This window comes from Muscardinus avellanarius (assembly GCF_963383645.1).
Source record: "Muscardinus avellanarius genome assembly, chromosome: 1".
NCBI classification, from domain to species: Eukaryota; Metazoa; Chordata; class Mammalia; order Rodentia; family Gliridae; genus Muscardinus; species Muscardinus avellanarius.
Window position 1 is genome coordinate 103,289,951 of NC_137786.1, and position 16,753 is coordinate 103,306,703.

Consider the following 16,753-nt stretch of genomic DNA (forward strand, 5'->3'; position numbering starts at 1 on the left):
ATAACTTAGCAAGACCCCACTTTTAAAAATCAAGTAAAAAGGGCTGAGAATGTAATTTAGTGGTGGACTGACCCTAGGTTAAATGCCCCTGTACCATTAATAATACTATAAAGAAGCCAGGCTTGGTGATGTATGCTTGTATTCCCAGTACTTGGGAGGCTGAGACAGGAGGATTGCAAATTCGCAGCCAGCTTCAGCTATTTAGTGAGGCCCTCTGCAACTTAGTGAGATCCTGTTTCAAAATATTAAAAAATAGGGTGGGGGAGTAGCTCAGAGGTAGAATACCCCTGGGTTCCATCTCTAGTGCTGCAAATAATAATAATTAATAATAATAACAATAATAATAAGCTGTAGGATTAGCTCAGTGTTGGGCTCCTGGGTTCAATCCCCATTACAGCAAATAAATAAATATAACAATTCTCATAAATGGCACTATAGTAGATTAGTCCAAAATGTGTTTGTGACTGTTGTCATTATTGAAAGTGAGAAACATGTAAATGATGGTGATGTATGAACATTCAAGAGTTTCAGAAAAGTGCAACATTCTAATTCTCCAGGATCCTAACAGATATTTTCAAAAAAGTGAGTGGCAAAATACAGAGAACATGTGAAATTATTCAAAATGAAATAACATTGCTGGGAGTGGTGGTGCACGCTTGTAATCCCCACGCTTGGGAGTCTGAGACAGGAGGATCGCACGAGTTCGAAGCCAGCCTCAGCTACTTAGTGGGCTTTCAGCAACTAAGTGAGACCCCGTTTCCAAATAAAATATAAAAAAGGTCTGGGAGTATAGCCCAGAGGTAGAAAGCCTCTGGGTTCCACCCCCAGTACCACAAAAAAAAAAGAATGAAATAACATTCATTTGAATGTTTCACTCTCTTGGGAAGAGATATAGGAATGTTATTTCTGCAAACTTAACAAATAAAATTGTTGGCATGGTATGCTAATTTCACAAAACGATGCAGTATTAAATTGGGACTCTAAGTGTCGCTGTTGACCATCCCGGGCAAGAAAAAGCAACGGAAACTCGAGTTATTATCTTCCTACCACATAGCAGATCAAACACTAAAACTGCGCGGAAATTCTGACCTGGAATGGTGTGCTCTGGTCTCTGTTTAAGGACCTTGACCTCTACTTTTGAGGAGAGCAGAGTAATGCGGCACTGTTCTTCCCATTTATAATCCCAGGGAAGTCCACAGCAATCCAGTCATGGCGGCTCTGCACAGGCACTGGAAGCGCGGCGAGTTGCTTCTGCTCCTTGCGGTTCTGCAGTCGCTGTGGGGGGCTGGGGCTGCTCAGATCCGCTACTCTGTTTTGGAAGAGTTAGAGAAAGGTTCGTTCGTGGGCAACATCTCCAAGGACTTGAGACTGGAGCCCCAAGAGCTGGGGAAGCACGGAGTCCGCATCGTCTCCCGAGGTAGGAAGCAGCTTTTCGCTCTGAACCCGAGAAGCGGCAGCTTAGTCACCGCGGGCAGGATAGACCGGGAGGAGCTCTGCGGGCAGAGCGCGCGGTGTATCGTGAGTTTTAGCATCCTTGTGGAGGATAAATTGAATCTTTATCCCGTGGAAATAGATATAGTGGACATTAATGACAATGCACCCCGATTTTTAAGGGAAGAATTGGAAGTGAAAATTCTTGAAAATGCAGCTCCATCTTCCCGATTTTTACTAATGGAGGTTTATGATCCTGATGTGGGCATGAACTCGCTTCAGGGCTTCAAGCTCAGCAGTAACAGACACTTCTCAGTAGAGGTGCAAAGCCAAGCCCATGGGTCCACATACCCAGAGCTGGTGCTGGAGCATGCCTTGGACCGGGAGGGAGAACCTGTTCACAACCTGATCCTTACTGCCACCGATGGTGGTAACCCTGTCCGCTCAGGCATGGCTCGAATTCTGGTAACTGTCCTAGATGTGAATGACAATGCCCCAAAGTTTACTCAGCCCATCTACTCTGTGAGTGTTCCTGAAAATCTGCCAGTAGGTACATCAATGTTGTCAGTAAATGCGACTGACCAGGATGAAGGAGTTCATGCAGAAGTTACGTATTCCTTTGTGAGGTTAACAGAAAAGATCTCACAGATTTTCTGCTTGGATGTTCTGACTGGAGAAATTTCAACGTCTGCACCTCTAGACTATGAGGACTCCCATTTTTATGAGCTAGATGTTGAAGCCCGGGATCATCCAGGACTTCTAGACAGAGCAAAAGTCTTAATAACCATTCTGGATGTGAATGATAATATACCAGAAGTGGTTATTACATCGGGAAGCAGAACAATTACGGAGAATTCACCTCCAGGAACAGTAATTGCTCTTTTTCAAGTGTATGATCAAGACTCTGGACTGAATGGCCTGGTAACATGTTCTATCTCAAGAAGTCTCCCATTTGAACTGGAAAAATCAGTAGATAATTATTATCGCATTGTGACAAATGCAGTTCTAGATCGGGAGCAGGCATCCTCCTATAACATCACTGTGAGAGCCACAGACAAGGGAACACCACCTCTGTCTACCGAAAAGTTTATCTCCCTAAATGTGGCAGACACTAATGACAACCCACCCATTTTCTCCCACTCATCCTACTCTGTCTATATCCCTGAGAACAACCCCAAAGGCACTTCCATCTTCTCAGTGAATGCAGTAGACCCTGACAGCCATGAAAATGCCCAAGTCACCTACTCCCTAGCTGAGGACACCCTCCAGGGATCACCTCTGTCTTCTTACCTCTCCATCAACTCCAACACCGGTGTCCTATATGCCTTGTGCTCCTTTGACTATGAACAATTGAGAAACATGCAGCTACTGGTGATAGCCAGTGACAGCGGAAACCCACCACTCAAAAGCAACGTGTCTCTGAACCTGTTTGTGCTGGATCTAAATGACAATGCACCTGAAATCCTGTACCCTGCCTTCCCCACTGATGGCTCCACTGGTGTGGAGCTGGCTCCCCGCTCCGCAGAGCCTGGATACCTGGTGACCAAGGTGGTGGCAGTGGACAAAGACTCAGGCCAGAACGCCTGGCTGTCCTACCGCCTGCTCAAGGCCAGTGAGCCAGGGATGTTCTCAGTGGGGCTGCACACAGGGGAGGTGCGCACAGCAAGGGCCCTGCTGGACAGAGATGTTCTCAAGCAGAGCCTTGTGGTGGTGGTGCAGGACCATGGCCAACCCCCTCTCTTGACCACAGTCACACTCACTGTGGCTGTGGCCAACAACATTCCTGATGTTCTGGCTGATTTGGTCAGTTTTGAGCCCCCACATGAATCTGACACCTCAGGCCTCACTTTCTACCTGGTGGTGGCATTGGCAATTGTTTCTTGTGTCTTCTTTGCCTTTGTAATGGTTCTGTTGGCACTCAGACTGCGACGCTGGCACAAATCAAGCTTCCTGAAGGCTGCAACTGGGGGGTCATTGAGTGTGCCCACCTCCCACTTTGTGGGTGTGGATGGGCTGCAGGCTTTCCTGCAGACCTATTCTCATGAGGTCTCCCTCACCTCAGACTCAAGGAGCCACATCTTCTTCTCCCAGCCCAACTATGCTCACACACTCATCAGCCAGGAGGGTTGTGAGAAAAATGAGCCTCTTTTGATACAAGAAGAATCAGGTTTTTGTAAAGAGGAAGACTCCCTTGTTCAGGTGAGGTTATTGCTTTTGTTGTTTTGTTAAAATGGGGAATTTTTAAATTCTCTTTGGTCACTGCTAAGTTTTCATAATCTTTTATTCAAATCATATAATTCTGACTTTTATATCTATAGATCTCTTTTTTGTGGTACTGGGGTTGGAACCCAAAGGCTTTCTACCACCGGGCTATACTCCCAGACTTATTTTATACTTTATTTGGAAACAGGGTCTCACTAAGTTGCTGAGAGCCTCACTAAGTAGCTGAGGCTGGCTTCGAACCTGTGTGATCCTTCTGTCTTGGCCTCCCAAGCCCAGGGATTACAAGTGTGCGCCACAATGCCCGGCCTCAATAGATCTCTTTTAAGTCTTCGTTTTCTCAAATCTTATAAGTCTTAAGAATATATGCTGTAGGATTTTTTTTAACCATTCACTTTTGTAAAGCTGTGCCTTTAATTCTGTACATCTCAATTTCTAGGTGTTTTTCTGATTTTGTGACATATTTGTGAAATCCTTTTCCAAATTTTGAAAAAATTGAATTGTGACCTTGATTAAATAAGACTAAAATTTTAATGTTTTCCCAATTTAATAATTATGTTTTCTAAAATGATAGGGATTGGGTGATTTCATTCTAAGTACCCCCTCATGTATGAGGCTGCAACTGTCTTCTGTATTTCTATCTTTTTAATAAACTTCTTTAAATCTTCAAAAAATAAATAAGTAAATCATAGGGATTCATTATATGAGAGGTATTTTCCCTCTTCACTTCTTAGAAATTAAAATAAACTTAGAAAAAGATAATCAAGGAATAAAGATGTAACTAAGTGATAGAGCGCTTGCCTAGCATGTACCAGAACCACTGATGCCTGTAGCCTTTATCTTTGGTGTTAAAGACCTGAATAATATTCCTAAACTAAATTATCTCTCATTTACTTGGGCCAGTCAGAATTTCTATTTGATTTAACCTGAAATGATAAAAACTACAATTAAAAAGACCTGCCTTATCTAAATCGTGAAATTCTGGAAAAATAAGATAAAATATTTCTATTTAAAAGTGTTCAAGCCGGGTGTGGTGGCGCATGCTTGTAATCCCAGTGCTTGGGAGGCTGAGACAGGAAGATTGCAAGGGTTTGAAGCCAGCCTCAGCTACTTAGTGAGTCTCTCAGCAACTTGGTAAGACCCTGTTTCCAAATAAAGTATAAAAAAGGTCTGGAAGTATAGCCTGGAGGTAGAAGAGCCCCTGGGTTCCACCCAAAGTACCACAAAAAATAAAATAAAAATAAGTGTTCAAACCAGTTGGGCATAGTGGCGCACACTTGTTATCCCAGCATTTGAGAGGCTGAGACAGGAGGATCAAGGCTCACAGTCTCAGCTACTTAGGGAGGCCCTCTGCCACTTAGTGACACTCTGTTTCAAACAAAGAATATAAAATAGGGCTGGTGGTGTTGCTTGGAGGTAATATGGCCCTGGGTTCTATCCCCAGCACCGCAAAAAAAAAGAGTGTTCAAACCATAAGCAGTAAACAAGTTTGAGTTGACATCACTATTATTATAATCATTGAATTGTTAAATAATTTTAGTCAGCCTTTTAGCCACTGTGAGCAAAATACCTGACAAGCACAATTTAAAGGAAAAAAGTTATTTTAGGGCTCATGATTTCAGAGATTTTGGTCCAAGATGCACAGGCTTAAAGGCAGAGAGACCACAGTGGAAGAGCCTTAGGACATGGCAAAGCAGGAAAAGTTATGCTCGGATCCTGGCAGCTCAAGAGTTGCCAGGAACAGAGAGAGTTCCTGTCCATGCCTCAAGCCATGTCTGCCTTTGAACCTGGCTACATTGTCTAACACATGAGGTTTTTGGGGGAGAATTTTAAATCTAAACCATAAAATAAATACTGGTGCTATGTACCAATTACAATGTCTTCTATATGTTGTGTGCTCAATAGTATTTAAAATAAAATATGTTCTTGCAGTACTGGGGATTGAATCCAGGGCATTCTACCTCCAAGCTACACCCCCAAACCCTATTTTTATTCTTTATTTTGAAACAGGATATAAGTTGCAGAGGGCCTCACTAAGTAGCTGAGGCTGGCCATGAATCTGCAATCCCTCTGGCTCAGCCTTCCAAGTACTAGGATTACAAACGTGTGCCACCATGCCCATCTGAAAATGAATTTTTACCAAGGCTCTGCAGTGATCATTTACAGGAAGTATTTCTAAAGAAAGAGGACTGGCTAGTGAATGGGAAATGAAATTATTAATTAATAGAGTACAAGTAAAAATTTAAATAATTTGGCATTTTTAACCTAGATAAAATAGGTGTTCTATCTCATAGAAACTCTATATTCGAACACTTGGAGAAAGGGGAAATTACAAGGGAAAATTATTAATCTTATTTATGACCAAAGTATAAAACAAAATGATGGTTTGGTGAACAGAATGCAGCAAAGATTTTAGTTCTCAGGGTTGTTCTAATAGAGAAAGGATTCCTAAGGAGTTAGAGGATTCTATTACTGGCACTCTTCAAAAGTAAATTAATGGCCATGGGGTGAATAAAGATAGGGGTTCTACTATGTAGTGAATTGTTGAACTACACTATAGCCAAGATTTTTTCCAAACTTGAGTTGTAGGATTCTATAATTTAGTAATAGAGTTGATTGGCCACTTATTCATTTAAATTTTGTATGCCCATATAAGAAAAATAATTGAGAAGATATATTGAAAATATATGGGAAATTCCTTTATAACCTGGCTTTGTCAGTCTTCAAAATGATAGCATTAAGCTGAGATGGGAGGATTGCACATTTGAGGACAGCATTAGTGAGACTTTTAACCTAGTGAGATTGTTTCAAAATAAAATAGGGCTGGGAGTATAGTTCAGAGATAGAATGCTCCTGTTAATACCCAGTGCCAAAAAAAAAGATAGCATTTATGTTTTGGAAGTATAGATCAGGGGTAGAATGTGGTAGTGCTTACCTACCACACGTAAGACACTGGGTTCAGGCCAGGTGTGGTGGTGCACGCTTGTAATCCCAGAATTCGGGAAGTGGAGACTGGAGGATTGCAATTCTCAGACAGCCTCAGTTACTTAGCGAGGCCCTTTGCAACTCAGTGAGACCCTGTTTCAAAAAATAAAAATGAGGCCAGGCGTGATGGCACAAGCTTGTAATCCTCGCGCTTGGGAGGCGGAGACAGGAGGATCGCGCTGGTTTGGAGCTAGCCTTGATGGCTTAAGAGACCCTGTTTCCAAATAAAAAAAATATATAAAACAGGTCTAGGAGTGTAGCCCGGAGGTAGAAGGGCTTCCAGGAACCCCAATACCACCAAAAATTAAAAAAATAAAAAAGAGGAACATGGGTGTAGCTCAGAGGTAGAATGCCCCTGGGTTCCATCCCCAGTACCACAGAAAAAAACAACATTGGGTTCAAACCCTATCACAGCAAGAAAAAAAAAAAACATTGTGCTGATGTTTTTTCATAAAATGTTGAGTAGCAATACATGTTTTTTAAACCAGCATTATGATATTTTTATATCTACAAGTATTATAGGTATTTGTTTCAAGTTCCCAAATGTATATGGCTAACCAAGAGATTCCAACCATACATCTCCAAGTCTGATATTTGGACACTTGTAATATGATTCCTTGATGGGTTTTTATCAGAATTCTAGAGCAAATTACAATTTTAAACAAATTTAATATTAGGTAATAGACACACGAGTCAGGTATTCTCATAGAAATATAATTATTTGTTTTGTATACTCTGAGAATATGAATGTTATTTTATTGGTGATTTAAACTACATCTTGAATATCCATTATCATAAGCAAAGTTAGCTAACTGGGTTTCATCAATAGTAGAATGGTTTGTTTGTTTCACCTGAGTTTCCTGTTACTATTTCACTTAAAACATTTCACTGATGGAAAAATAATCTATTGTTGCATTAATCATTCATGCAGACTGATCAATTGTTAAGCATTCTGGAAATCACAGGATTTGCTGAATTCTGACTAAATGAAGCTTTTTGAACTATCGACTATACAGATCATCAATACTAATAAGGCTGTGAGGGATTTAGAGCATATTCTAAATTTTTAAACATCAGGGGGAAAAACCTAACAAATTACTGACCTATTTTATTATCATTGGAAAATGCCTACATCTTTGCTTGGGAATAAACTAAACAGAACTCTAAATGGTTCTTCAGTATAAAAAAGTTCCATAAAGAAAAGAATGAAGAACTCAATGTCTGGGAAATCAAACAGACTTTCCATAGAAACTTTTAATGCTAATGAGTAGTGGAAAGGTCAATAATGCAATCAACAATAATACGATGTCTTTAAAACTATAAACAATAATACGATGTCTTTAAAACTATAAAAACTTTCCAACTTGATGCAGTAAACATTTTGTATTTTATTAAACATATCTTGGTTGTCTAGTAGATATCTCTAATATTTAATTTTAGGTTGTAGAATAAGAAAACTTTAATACTAGAGAAAATGAAATCATTTTTAAAGAATATTTATACACATACACACATACATATATACATATATTTTCTTTTATACCTACAATATTGATTTTTTCTCTATGTGCCGTAAAGTATGAGTTAGTGGCCTAACTTTAAAGTTGCAAAGCAAAAGCGATTTAAAAATTTTATTTGAGATTAGCATATTCCATTCAGGACATTATTTTCTTGTCTTAAAATGGAGTTTTAAAGTATATCAGAGCTATCCAGAGTGAAGAAACAAGCAGGGAAATTTTGAAGAAGGAAACAATTTTCTGTAAAATCCATTTATTTTGCTTCAATATGGTGCAGTAACTTAGTAAGAACTCTGAGCGCCGCTGTTCACCAACCAGGGGGAAATGGTGCTAGGGATCGACAGAACCACTGAATTTTACAGCACAAAGAAACAACAAACCCTCTTTGAAACCGCACCAAACTCCAGCCTCCATGCAGCTGGATTCTGGGTTTCCCTTCGGAACCCAGGGAACTCCACGCTGACACTTCTGCATTTAGAAGCACGTTCCGAGATCGCTCAGTGTCTCAGCAAGAACAGCAGGACCACCATGGCGTCTCCGCAGAGAGGCAGGGACTACAGAGGGTTCGTCCTGCTCTCCATTCTCCTGGGAACCCAGTGGGGGGCCTGGGCAGGAGGACAAATTTTCTACTCCGTGTCAGAGGAGACTGACAAAGGGTCTTTTGTGGGTAATATCGCCATGGACCTGGGTCTGGAGCCCCGGGAGCTGGTGGAGCGCGGAGTCCGCATCGTCCCTAAAGGTAGGACGCAGCTTTTCTCTTTCAATCCGCGAAGTGGCGGTTTGGTCACCACAGGCAGAATAGACCGTGAGGAGCTCTGCGCTCAGAGCGCTCGGTGTCTGATGAACTTTAACATCTTGCTGGAAGATAAAATGAGTCTATACCCTGTACAAGTGGAAATAATAGATATTAATGACAATGCTCCTAAATTCTTAATGGAAGAAATAAATGTAAAAATAATGGAGAATACAGCTCCTGGGATGCGATTTCTCCTAAATGAAGCTGCAGATCCAGATGTGGGCAAGAATTCCCTCCAGGGTTATCAGCTCAGCCCCAATCACCACTTCTCCCTAGTTGTGCAAAGTGGGGAAGATGGAGTTAAGTCTCCAGAACTGGTTCTGGAGCAAGTGCTGGACAGGGAGGAAAAGATGATGCACCATCTGGTCCTCACTGCTTATGATGGTGGAGACCCACCCCTCTCTGGCATTTTACACATCCAGGTGACAGTAGTGGATGTTAATGATCACACACCTGTCTTCTCTCTGCCCCAGTACCAAGTGACGGTCCCTGAGAATGTGCCAGTGGGTACAAGACTTCTCACAGTAAATGCTATTGACCTGGATGAGGGAGTCAATGGAGAAGTGACTTATTCTTTTTGGAAAATAACTCCAAAACTTCTACAAATATTCCATCTGAGCTCTCTTACAGGAGAATTATCAACTTTACAAGGCCTGGATTATGAAGAATCCAGCTTCTATGAAATTGAAATTCAGGCTCAGGATGGTCCTGGTAGTCTGGCAAAGGCAAAAGTGCTGATAACAGTTTTAGATGTGAATGATAATGCTCCAGAAGTGACTGTGACGTCCCTAAGCCCCTCAATCCCTGAGGACACACCTCCTGGGACTGTAATTGCTCTTTTATACCTCCAAGACAGAGACTCTGGGCAGAATGGAGAGGTGACCTGCACTCTTCCAGAAAATCTGCCTTTTAAATTAGAAAAACCAATAGATAATTATTATAGATTGATCACAGCAAACAAACTGGACCGGGAAAAACTTTCTGTGTACAATATCACACTAAAAGCCACAGATGCTGGAAATCCTCCCCTGTCCACAGAAACTCACATCTCTATGCATGTGGCAGACACCAATGACAACCCACCAACATTCCCTTACTCCTCTTACTCCATCTACGTCCCTGAGAATAATCCCAGAGGCGCCTCCATCTTCTCAGTGACTGCACAGGACCCAGATAGTGACGAAAACGCCCAAGTCACTTATTCTTTGAATGAGGACACCATCCAGGGAGCACCTGTGTCCTCTTATCTCTCCATCAACTCTGACACTGGTATCCTATATGCACTTCAATCCTTTGACTATGAGCAGTTTCAAAATATACAACTGAGAGTGACTGCACATGATAGCGGGGACCCACCTCTCAGCAGCAACGTGTCATTGAACCTGTTTGTGCTGGACCAGAATGACAATGTGCCTGAGATCCTGTACCCCACTCTCCCTATGGACGGTTCCACTGGTGTGGAGCTGGCTCCCCGCTCCGCAGAGCCAGGATACCTGGTGACCAAGGTGGTGGCAGTGGACAAAGACTCAGGCCAAAATGCCTGGCTGTCCTACCGCCTGCTCAAGGCCAGTGAACCAGGGCTGTTCTCAGTGGGGCTGCACACAGGTGAGGTGTGTACTGCAAGGGCCCTGTTGGACAGAGATGCACTCAAACAGAGCCTTGTGGTGGCTGTTCAGGACCATGGCCAGCCCCCTCTCTCAGCCACTGTCACACTAACGGTGGCAGTGGCTGACAGCATCCCTGAGGTCCTGGCAGACCTGGGTAGCATCAGGACATCCTCTGATCCTGAGGGGTCAGACCTCACACTCTACCTGGTGGTGGCAGTGGCCACAGTCTCCTGTGTTTTTCTTGTCTTTGTCATCATTCTGCTGGTGCTCAGACTGCGGCGCTGGCACAAGTCACGTTTGCTCCAGGCTGCAGGTGGTGGGTTGGAAGATGTTCCAGCTTCTCGCTTTGTGGGTGTAGATGGGGTTCAGGCTTTTCTGCAGACTTATTCCCACGAAGTCTCCCTCACTGCTGACTCACGGAAAAGCCACATTATATTCCCCCAGCCCAACTATGTGGACATGCTCATCAGTCAAGAAAGCTGTGAGAAAAATGATTCTTTAACATCTATAGATTTTCATGAATGTAGGGGTGAAGCTCCTAGTACTCAGGTGAGTTCGGTTCTTCCTTTGTCTTTATTTCCACATAATTACGTTTTGCATAAAATGTCTCTAGTGTTTGCAAAATAAGTATTTTGAAGAGAGGTGTTAAGAAAATCTTAAAGTAAAAATGGGCTTACCAGTTGATGATACTTTAATATAAAATACATAAGTTATGGTGTCATCTCCTTATGAAAACTTTGGACAGGATTGTGAATAAGTAGACTGTCACATTGTTGTACTTCCTATCTATTTTCCACTTGGTTTTCTCAGCTTCTTCAAAATCAAACGTTGATCATCTAAATATGTGAATATGACTGCATCTGACAATGGGGACCCGCCTCTTACTTTAAAACTGAGATCGAATTGTTAAGCATTTCCCTGGGTGGTAGATTCACAAGAGTAAAACACACATAGCTGCGTTGGGATTCTCTTTAGGATTAAGATCTGAAAAGGATTTTATATCATTTTTAGTCTGAAGCTTTTTGTGTCTTGTTTCTGTTCCCGTGTGCTGAAAATCGTGGTTCCTTCTTTGATTATTTAAAGTATAATCTATTAAACTTGGGGCTACTAGGTTAGATTAATATATAAGAATAAAATGTCAAGCTTCACTAAGATCTGTATGAAAAACAGACAGTGTCTAATGCCACACTAAAGGTCATTGGCCAGAACCAATAAAATATGTTAAATAAAATATCAAGTGTGATAACCAACATTTATGAAATAAGCAGTTGGATGCTTTAACACAAAACTCCAATGTGTTGTTTTATGTCCATATGAAGTGTGTCTGTGAGCTCTCCATGTGGGAGAATGGGGAAACTAGCTCTCTGAAAAAAATCTCATGCACTCAAACTGAAGAACACTAGTCAATTTTATTTATTGAGTCTGCTGAAAAATTCAGTTAGAATCAAGCCTATTTAGGATTGAGTACTTCCATATTCTTTGTACTGAATTTTGGTAAAATCAATATTTCAGGAGATGATCATCTAGAAGAGTTGGATGACAAGTTCATCTTGATTTGTAGGACTTTTGAGTGTTAATTTTAAAGACAGCCTTTCTAGTGCATTGTTGTAATCAGTGGTATTTTGCATATATGGTACTGTGCAATAGTATGAGAAAATAATTCACTCACTCTACAATGTTCAGTCACTTAGAAGGAGACATTAGTGACATTTTTAAGGAAAGGTCCTCTTGAAGAAACAATGTTAGCAGGTGTTTTGAAAAGAAAATACCATCAAAATTTATTAAATGCTTAAAATATTTGAAATAAAGGGATAAATCATCACTAAAGAAGTTCTTGCAAGCAAACTTTCTAGGGACTGTTTCCTTCCAATTTTCTGAGGTTGACAATGGATGTAAAATAAGTGCAGAAGTAGGGACTAGTGCTGCAGTGCAACAGACCTCAGTGACTGTGCATTGCAAGACAAAATATCTTTGAATATTGATGTGATAGTTTATTACAAGAAAAATTGTATGATGTGAAAAGGATAAGCTAACTTTTAAGGTACCCTAATTGCTTTACCTGAGACAGTGGAAGTGAGAATCAAATAATGTTACTGTAAAAGTAATCACCAAAACTATTTGGACAAAGCGATGTGTTTCTTCTTTGTCTTTGTCTTCGTCTTTGTCTTCTTCTTCTCCCTCTTCTCTCTTCTCCCCCCTCTCTCTCATACTTGAAATTGAACCTAGGGGCATTCTACTTTCAAACCACACTCTCAGAATATCCAGTGTAATTTTACACTGGATATTTCTAGGTTGCTGAGGGTCTTACTAAGTTGCTGAGGCTAGCCTTGATCCTCCTGCAACCCTTCGGTTTCAGTCTCAAAAGTACTAGAACCACAGGTATGCACAATCATGCCTGGCTTCTATTGCTTCTTATTTAAAACAAATTTCAGCATTGCTGATGCTCATTGGAAAAAACAGAAATAAATCAGCTTGGAAGTAGATGAAAAATTTGAGAAAAATATGAGGAACAATAATAAGAGGGGCCAGGTGGATCGTGATTTTCAAACAGCCTCAGCTACTTAGTGAGGCCCTTCGCAACCCAGTGAAACCCTGTTTCAAAATAAGGAATAAAAATAGATGCACCAATAAAAAATTAAAAATAGGGGTGGTGATATAGTAGCTCCAAGGTAAGATGCTTCTGAGTTCCATCCCCAGTGCCACAAAATAATAATAATAATAATAATAATAATAATAATAATATAATGGAGGAGGAAGAGGAGAAACTATTCACTATATTTCTACTGAATACATATGCAAAATTGCTGTGTTCCGAGATGGATTAGGCCAAGCCTGTGTTATAGTCTTTATGTCACTAGTGCGTATTTGAAGATTGAAGAATGATTTTGTCCACAGATAAATAAAACTATGAGATTTCCTTAAAATAGTTGAAAACTGTGATAAGAGCGTGTCTAAGAGTACGATTTAAAACATTATAGAATATATAGATTCGTGAATGCAGTTTCAGTTAGACACACAATTGTAATTATTCTGGTTGGTTAAAGCAAAGCAGCAGAGGCTGCATTTTCCTTATGTGGACTCTGGGCGCCGCTGTTGTCCAAAGAGGAGAGCTTGGCGCTCGCGATCTTCTCGCGCAACCGCAGCGCGCTTCCCAGAGCAGCTCTATCTCAGACTGTAAAGCGCCAGCCTTTACTAAAACTGCTTCTTCCTCCGAAAAAGAAGAATCATTTCGCGGTCTGCATCTGGAGCTAAAGCTCCTTCGGGGCCCCAGAGATCTGCCCTACGGAGGTCATTCGTAAGCCGGCGTCCCCAGGCTGGTGAGCAAGCCGAGGCGGGCTAGAGGGATGGGGACCGGCGCCACGGAGCGGGGCCGGGCTGAGAGGCGGCCGGAGGTGCTTGCTCCCTTCCTGCTGTCTTTGTGCTGCGCCGCGCTCGCCGAGCAGATCCGCTACAGGATTCCCGAGGAAATGCCCAAGGGCTCGGTGGTGGGGAACCTGGCCAAGGACCTGGGGTTCGGTGTCCAGGACTTACCGACGCGGAAACTGCGTGTCAGTTCGGAGAAGCCTTATTTCACTGTGCGCCCAGAGACCGGGGAGTTGCTTGTGAGCGACAGGGTGGACAGGGAGCAGATATGCGCGAAGAAGCCAGCTTGTGCTCTGGAATTTGAGGCTGTGGCTGAAAATCCCTTGAACTTTTATCACGTGAGTGTGGAGATCGAGGATATTAATGACCACACGCCAAAATTCACCCACAGTTTCTTTGAGCTGCAAATAAGTGAGTCCACAAAGCCCGGAACACGATTTATCTTAGGATCTGCCCATGATGCAGATATCGGTACCAATGCACTACAGAATTACCAGCTTAGTGCCAATGATCACTTCTCACTCGGAAATAAAGAGAAATCAGATGGAAGTAAATATCCCGAAATGGTACTGAAGACACCTTTAGACCGGGAAAAGCAGAAGTTCTATCGCTTGACCTTGACTGCCTTGGACTTTGGGGATCCCCCACTCAGCAGCACTGCACAGATACACGTCCTAGTGACTGATGCCAATGATAACCCTCCAGTGTTCAGCCAAGAGATATACAAAGTGAGCGTTTCGGAAAACGCACTTCCGGGAACCACTGTGCTTCAAGTGATTGCTACCGACCAGGATGAGGGTGTCAACGCTGAGATCACTTTCTCTTTCAGTGAAGCTGGCTCCATCACTGAGTTTGACCTGAATCCCAATACTGGAGAAATTACTATTCTAAATACATTAGATTTTGAAGAGATCAAAGAATACTCCTTCGTTTTGGAAGCAAAGGATGGTGGAGGAATGCTTGCACAATGTACAGTGGAAATAGAAGTTCTAGATGAAAATGACAACGTTCCAGAAGTAATATTCCAATCGCTACCTGACCTAATTATGGAGGATTCCGAGCTAGGAACACACATTGCTTTGCTTAAAGTCCGTGACAAGGATTCTGGACCTAATGGAGAAGTTACCTGTAAACTAGAAGGTGATGTTCCATTTAAAATACTTACCACTTCAAGAAATACGTATAAATTAGTAATAGACAGACTTCTAGACCGTGAAAAGAACCCAGAGTACAACGTCACCATCACGGCCACCGACAAGGGCACGCCGCCGCTCTCCGCCAGCACCAGCGTCACCCTGCACGTGGGCGACGTCAACGACAACGCGCCGGTGTTCCAGCAGGCCGCCTACGTGGCCCACGTGGCGGAGAACAACGCGCCCGGCGCGTCCATCGCGCAGGTCAGCGCCTCCGACCCCGACCTGGGGCCCAACGGCCAGGTGGCCTACTCCATCGTGGCCAGCGACCTGGAGCCGCGCGCGCTGGCGTCCTACGTGTCGGTGGGCGCGCAGAGCGGCGTGGTGTACGCGCAGCGCGCCTTCGACCACGAGCAGCTGCGCGCCTTCGCGCTGACGCTGCAGGCGCGCGACCAGGGCGCGCCCGCGCGCGGCGCCAACGTGAGCCTGCGCGTGCTGGTGGGCGACCGCAACGACAACGCGCCGCGCGTGCTGCACCCCGCGCCGGGGCCCGACGGCGCGGCGCTCCTCGACACCGTGCCGCGCGCCGCCGAGCCCGGCTACCTGGTCACCAAGGTGGTGGCGGTGGACGCCGACGCGGGCCACAACGCCTGGCTGTCCTACCACGTGCTGCAGGCCAGCGACCCCGGCCTCTTCAGCCTGGGGCTGCGCACGGGCGAGGTGCGCACGGCGCGCGCGCTGGGCGACAGGGACGCGGCGCGCCACCGCCTGCTGGTGGCCGTGCGCGACGGCGGGCAGCCGCCCCTCTCGGCCACCGCCACGCTGCACCTGGTCTTCGCCGACAGCTTGCAGGAGGTGCTGCCGGACCTGCAGGACCGGCCGGCGCCCGCGGACGCCCAGGCCGAGCTGCAGTTCTACCTGGTGGTGGCGCTGGCGCTCGTCTCCGTGCTCTTCCTCCTGGCGGTGATCCTGGCCATCGCCCTGCGCCTTAGGCACTCCTCGGGCCGCGCGGCCTGGGGCTGCTTTCAGTCTGCTCTGGGCTCCAAGGCTGGACCCGTGGTTCAGCCCAACTACAGCGAAGGGACTTTGCCTTATTCCTACAATCTGTGCGTAGCGCAAACGGGAAAGACAGAGTTTAATTTCCTAAAATGTAGTGATCCGCTGAGTTCGGGACAAGACCTACTTTGCGGTGATTCATCTGGAGCCTTGTTTCCACTTTCTAATTCCAGTGAGTCAACCTCCCATCAGGTGAGTTTTTATTAAGCATGACAACATAGTTCTCATTTTTTACCCAGTTCTTCATATTCACAGGGAAAGATAAAATCTTCATATCTTATCAGTTTTCTTAGAAAGTTTTAGAAGATGTAACTAAGTGGTAGAAAACTTGTCTGGCACACACAAGGTCCTAGGTTCAATTCCAATCACGGGCCCTCTTCTGTCCCCCCCACCCAAAAAACCAATGTAGTCAGTTAAAAAGCACTCACTTATTTCTTCAAAGAATGAGTAAAGTAGGAGCATTTATGTGGCTTATAACTGAATCTTGCCATGCTCTTGTTTTACCTACAAAGTGAAAACCGTAGACAATTTGTTGGCTCTCCCCTGCAAATCTAATGAGATTTGTCCTATTTTTTAATCTGTCACTTAATATTGTATATAATGGATACTTTTTTAGGTTAGAATACTTGAATAGAAAATCATAGA

General features: G+C 43.6%; 1 protein-coding gene across 10 annotated transcripts in view; it reads left to right on the forward strand.

Moving 5' to 3' along the window:
• Positions 1 to 16,753, forward strand: part of LOC308274983 (protocadherin gamma-C4) — a gene marked incomplete at both ends in the record, with an annotated part of 798,148 nt that overhangs the window by 658,010 nt on the left and 123,385 nt on the right. Inside the window, one exon of one of the 10 annotated variants that reach the window (XM_080712994.1) lies at positions 8,432 to 10,952. The exons of 7 other annotated variants lie outside the window; for them this stretch is intronic. In XM_080712994.1, the coding sequence (XP_080569120.1) occupies positions 8,478 to 10,952 (2,475 nt within the window). Of the gene's footprint in view, positions 1 to 8,431; positions 11,106 to 13,900; positions 16,301 to 16,753 lie in introns of those variants that run through there. 2 more of the 10 variants (XM_080712999.1, XM_080712990.1) reach the window with 2 other exon arrangements.